General features: G+C 54.9%; 1 protein-coding gene across 1 annotated transcript in view; it reads right to left on the bottom strand.

Moving 5' to 3' along the window:
• Window positions 1-791, bottom strand: part of TSTD1 (thiosulfate sulfurtransferase like domain containing 1) — a 13608-nt gene extending 12817 nt beyond the window's left edge. Inside the window, exon 1 of the mRNA XM_032796306.2 lies at window positions 661-791. Within this exon, the coding sequence (XP_032652197.1) occupies window positions 661-784 (124 nt within the window). The 5' untranslated portion in view covers window positions 785-791. The remainder of the gene's footprint in view (window positions 1-660) is intronic.
• Window positions 792-5864: the final 5073 nt, after the last annotated feature.

The raw sequence follows: 5864 nt of genomic DNA, 5'->3' as shown, positions 1-5864 counted from the left end.
GGGGGGGGGTGTCAGGGGACAAGGAGCAGAGGGGGTTGATGGGTTGCAGGTTCTGAGGGGGGCAGGACATGGGGGGGACAAGCTGTTTTGGGAGGCACAGCTTTCCCTGCCTGGTCCCCAATACGATTTTGCAACCTTCTTTACTGAACTTCTTTAAACTAATTAGACTGAGCTTTTTTTAGTTTTTGAGCGGGCTTTAAGAAGCACCGAGATGACTAAAAAATAACCAGGGGGGGGGCTTGTACTCACCGGGTGGCGCTCCAAGTCTTCGGCGGCGGGTCCTTCACTCGCTCCGGTTGCCCGGCGGCACCGAAGGACCCGCTGCCGAAGTGCCACCGAAGATCCGGAGCGAGTGAAGGACCCGCCGCTGAAGAGCGGTTAGGGAACCAGCTGTTTAGATTTTGGCCGCTCATCACTGGCTGCCCCCCTGCAAATATCACAACCGACCGCAGGTGAGCGGCTGGGCAGGAGTTTGCAAGGTCGCTACAGACTGTCCAGCCCAGCCCAGCCCCGTGGGGGTGGAACCAAGGGGCCGGGATCGTGCATAGGCGAGTCCCTGCCCCTGCTGCTATGGGGCAGCTGCCTCCAGGGCTCTGCCCCACAGGCCCAGCTCCGGGAGGGGGGCCTCTGGCGGCCAGTGGGGGGGGGGTGCTCCCGTACCTCTGTCCATGCTGCCCGGCGCCGGGGTGCTGCTGCCTCGTGCCAGCCCCAGGGACCTCCCCGCCCGTCCTAGGAGCGTCTGCAGCTGAAACACGGACCGGCTCAGCCGCATTGCTCCAGGCATCTGCCAGGCGGGGCTGCCCGGCAGGCACCGTCCACAAACTCCTCTGCCACCACCACCCGGCACCACCCCTGGCCAGGTTCGGCGCCGCCCCAGGGACAAACCCCGCCCCAGGCCCCACAGAGGACCCGATCCCGATCCCGCTCCCCCCACGGGACTGAGGCCGTGGTCATTGTGCGCTTGGTTTGGCTGGCAGCTGGGCTGGGCCCCTCTGGAGGCTCTCGGGTGCTGTGACCAGGAAGAGAACAGAGCATCATGGAGCGGAGCCCTGCTGGGGCTAATAATGAGACCGCAGGGGCTGATCCCCCCCCCCACACACACACTGCCCCCCACCCTGGGTTCTACCCCAGCCACGCAAGGTGGAATGATGGGCACCATCGCCCCCCTAGCACCATCATTCACACGAGCATAATGCCAACGTAGTCCTGCTTCGCGATGTGCGGAGCCAAGGAACGGGGACTTGGGCCCTGAGCCAAGGTGGAAATCATGACTGGGATTTTCAACAGAGCCAAAGGGAGTTAGGCACTAAAACCCCTTTGAATCGAGGCTCTTTACTGCCCTGGGGATGGTTCGTTATTTAGATTGTAAGTTTTTTGGTGCAGGGATTGTCCACTGCCCTCTGGTAATATAGCGATTGGCGCAGCGGGGGCCTGAATCTCAGTCAGGGTCTGTGTGGTGTCTGGCACCGTGGGGGCCCAGATCTCAGTCAGGATCTGCGTGGCGTTGAGCACAGCGGGGGCCTGAATCTCAAGCGGGGTCTGCATGGTGACTGGCACAGTGGGGGCCCGGATCTCGGTTGGGGTTTGCATGGCGACCGGCACCGTGGGGGCCCGGATCTCAGTGGTGGTCTGCGTGGTGTCTGGCACGGTGGGGGCCTGGATCTCAGTGGGGGTCTGCGTGGTGTCTGGCTCAGTGGGGGCCTGGATCTCAGTCAGTGACTGCGTCGTGTCTGGCACAGTGGGGTCCCGGATCTCAGTCGTGTTGTGCGTGGTGTCTGGCACAGCGGGGGCCTGGATCTCAGTCAGGGTCTGTGTGGTGTCTGGCACAGCGGGGGCCTGGATCTGAGTGGGAGTCTGCGTGGTGTCTGGCACAGCACGGGCCAGATCTCCCCTAGTCCCTAGGCTCTGCTGGAGCAATAATATGAATCAATGGTGACCAATTAGGCACTTCAGAAAACCCCAGTTTAGACCCACCCCTCAGCACTGCTATCAGAGGGTGTAAAGCGAATGACCCGGGCAGGGTGAGCGCTCAGCACTACCAGCCTCCCAGCCGAGGGGGAAGTCGTGTCAATCCCTCCCCACAGGGGCTGGATCAGCCAAGGTCGCCTTCGCTGTCTACGCTTGCAGAAAGGGTTTGGAATTTTACCCCTGTCCCTGAAGGCTCCTCGCCCGTCCCTCCCAGGCGGCCCAGGCTGCGGGAGGCGGCTGCTGAGCCGGTTGCTCCCGGGCGATCGGGGCGGCGCCGCCGGGGCTGGTCGGCCCCTGGCTCTGGCGGCCTGCAGGCTGCTCTGCCCACCCTGCGAGGGGTTTGCCCCAGGCTGAAGTAGCAGGGGCCCGGTATTACCCGAGCCGGGGAGCTTTGCACAGAAGAGCTGGTCCCGGGATACGAGCCAGCTCCTGCTAACCGCTTCCTGCATCGTTTTAACTGAGCTGCTGCCAGCAACTGCTAGAGAAGGAGCGTGGGCTGGTCTTCAGGACTCCTGGGTTCTAGTCCCAGCTTGCTGTGTGACCGGGATAAAGGCCCTTCCTCGCCTTGTGCCTCAGTTTACCATCTCACCCTGCCATTTCGATTGAGTTCTTTGCGGGGAGGGACTGTCTCTGTGCAGCCAAGTACCAGGAGTCCCCTCTCAGCTGGAACCCAGACCTGCTCCTGATACACAAATAATAATTCCTGGCTCTTATCAGTAGAGCTCAAAGTGCTTTACAAAGGCAGTAAGTATCCTTATCCCCATTTCACAGATGGGAAAACTGAGGCACAGAGTGGGGCAGCGACTCACTGAAGGTCACCCAAGCAGACAGTGGCAGTGTTGAGAATAGAACTCAGGTGTCCTGCTTCCCTGTGCTTTAGTTATGGTCACTGCCTGGAAATCTGAGAACCTCAGCTGGGAGGTAACCTCCCTTGTAGAAACAAGAGACCTGGGTTAAAAAATGAACACATCAGCCTTAGCATCAAAGCCAGGCATGTTAGGGAGGGGCTGGACCTTTAAATGGGCAACAAGAACGTTGACAAGTGGTAGAATAGAGGACTGGACGGCTAATGGGTTCCAGACACACATCAACAGTATCTATCTAACCCCATTCACCCCCTCTATCTATCCCCTTACCCCCTTCTCTCTCGCTGTCTCTCAGTGGTTCTCAACCAGGGATCCACGTACCCTTGGGAGTGTGCAGAGATCTTCCGGGGGCACATCAACTCATCCAGTTATTTGCATAGTTTTACTACAGACTAGTGAAGTCAGTACAAACTACAATTTCATACAGACAATGACTTGTTTATACTGCTTGATACACTATACACTGAAATGTAAATATAATATTTATATTCCAGTTGGTTTATAATTATATGGTAAAAATGAGAAAGTCAGCAAGGTTTCAGTAATAGTGGCTCTGACACTTTTGGATTTTATGTCTGATTTTGTAAGCAAGTCATTTTTAAAGGAGGTGAAACTTGGCAGGCAGCAAGATAAATGACTCCTGGAAGGGGTACAGTAGTCCAGGGCTGCCCAGAGGGGGGGACAAGTGGGGCAATTTGCCCCAGGCCCTGCAGGGGCCCCCATGAGAGTTTTTTAGGTACCCTGGAGCGGGGTTCTTCACTTGCTCCAGGGGCTCTGGAAAACTCTCCCAGGGCCCAGGCTCCCGGAGCTTCTTCCACTCTGAGTCTTTGGCGGCAATTCAGCGGCGGGGGACACTTCCGCTCCGGGACCCGCTGCTGAAGTGGTGCCCTGAAGACCTACAGTGGGAGGTCCTTCTGCCCCGGGACCCGCCACTGAAGTGCTGGGAATTCAGCGGCGGGGGCTCCCTGCCACCGAAGTCCCCAGGCCCCCCGAATCCTCTGGGCAGCTCTGCAGTAGTCTGGAAAGGTTGAAAGCCACTGATCTATCAGTCGATCTATCTACCTGCCTACATAAAGCATTCTTAAGGGCTGAGGTTTTCTAATAATTGGTTTTTCATTATAATTACTGTGTAATTACCTACCATGCACACCAGAGGAGGGTAAATGAGACTCGGGCTCTAATGTTACCAGATTTGCTCGTTACTTTGGGGATACGCTCATTTATTAGGGTTACTCTTCTGGGGTGGGGGGTTCTGTAATTCTGTCAGTGTTCTGCCTGTCACTTGTGTTCTCTTACGGAGCTCTGCTTCTCCCTGCTGCAAGTTCCCTCCCAGTGGAGCTGTCCTGCAGGACCTAGGTACCAGAATCAGCCAAACACCCCCACACACATTAACAGAGCGCGGCTGAGAGGACCGGGTTAATCAGCGCTCCCAAGCTGGCCCCTTATATGTCCCTGGATTCAGCAGGCTGGGTCGAGCAGCACTTCCAAGCTGTCACCCTCATATGCCACGGGCACCGCAACAGCGTACGCCTGAGCAGGCTGGGTCGAGCAGCACTTTCAATTTGCCACCCTCATATGTCCCAGGTTCAGCATGTCCCTATCCCCACTTTCACATTCCAATTGCTCTGGCAGTAACCCACCTGATGAGCAAACCCCCCAGGATTTTTGGGCGCTGCAGGGAGCTTTATCTTAGGTATGAGGAGCGTTGCTGCAGAGCGAATGGGGAAGCCAAAAAAAACAGCGGGGAGGGAGAGAGAGAAGCAACCAGCTTAACCATGAAAGTGATTTATTGCCAGGTAATAACCACAGGGAAACCAATCAAACAAAACAGTTATATTAAATCTAACTGAAACTTGGTTATAAAAGTCAGGTTTAGAAAACTATAAGTGATCACACAAGTCAGAGTCAGAAGGCTACACCGAGAGAGAGAGAGAGAGCTGGGTTCTCACCACTCTGTGAAGCTTCAATCAATCGGGGTTCCCAGGTGGTGGTGGTAGCTGAGGGTCCGGAGTGCTGGAGACAGGCAGAGCCCCCAGCACAATCAGTCAGGAGAAGATGAAGTCCCAATGGAACTGATGCAGGTGTTGAATCCAGGCATCAGAGCTCTTACTCGAGCACGGGTAGTTTTTTTGTAGGGAAACAACAATGGTTCAAGGGAGAACACTAGATTTGTCTATGTGCAAACAAGGGAGTGTACCAAAGTTGTTTTGTTCAGGCTAGACAATAGGAACTGCTCATTCCTGGCTACGGGCGGTGTTCCTTCCAGGGAGCTCACAATGCAATTAGGCAGCTTCAGTGTGATGTTATTGACATGAACTGTGACCAGGTAGCTCATTGTTGCAACCAAGGTCCTATAGTCACACCAGACCTTGTAGAAAGGAGGTCCAGTAAGCTGTCTATGGAAAGGTTATGATTTGCTGGTTATGATTATGTTATCTGCAAGTGTGTGTCATTTTTGTAGTTGAAGTTAGGAATATTGGCTAGGTACTTGTATCTCAATATGTTTTGGTTCTACCTAGCCTCAGTGAAGCATTTGGTCAGCTTCTTGAGAGGGGACTATTCTCAGTAAGTGCCCAGCAAGGAAACACTTAAGTGACAATGAACTTTGGGAGATGCCAATCCACATCTGAGCTTTCCCGGGAACTAACATGTAAACAATGGCATCTGCTTGTAAAGAACTGAGTCATGCATGGGCATGTGACTTGCCCATGTGAGTCCAAACTCCATCTTGTTGCTGTGATTTTGCAATGGAGAACCAAGGGGTTTCTGCCCACAAGAGAGAGAATATAAAAGCCCTGAAAACCCCTCCTTTTGGTCTTCAATCCTGCTTCTTACTTCTGGAGGAACCTTGCTGCAAAGTGAAGCTCTGGACGACCCATCCCAGCTGTGGATGTTCTCCAGAGACTTGAGTTGAATTGGTCAGATAACTGCTGAGCTGGGGGCGTGCAGGCATGGGCTCATTAACATCTGGGGCAGAGATCCCCCATCATGCAGTGCTTCCCTGCTCTTCTGATCCCAGAGTTCAATGCG

This window comes from Chelonoidis abingdonii, chromosome 11 (genome assembly GCF_003597395.2).
Source record: "Chelonoidis abingdonii isolate Lonesome George chromosome 11, CheloAbing_2.0, whole genome shotgun sequence".
NCBI classification, from domain to species: domain Eukaryota; kingdom Metazoa; phylum Chordata; order Testudines; family Testudinidae; genus Chelonoidis; species Chelonoidis abingdonii.
Note: the sequence above shows the minus strand (reverse complement) of the source record. Positions and strands in the feature narration are given on the sequence as shown.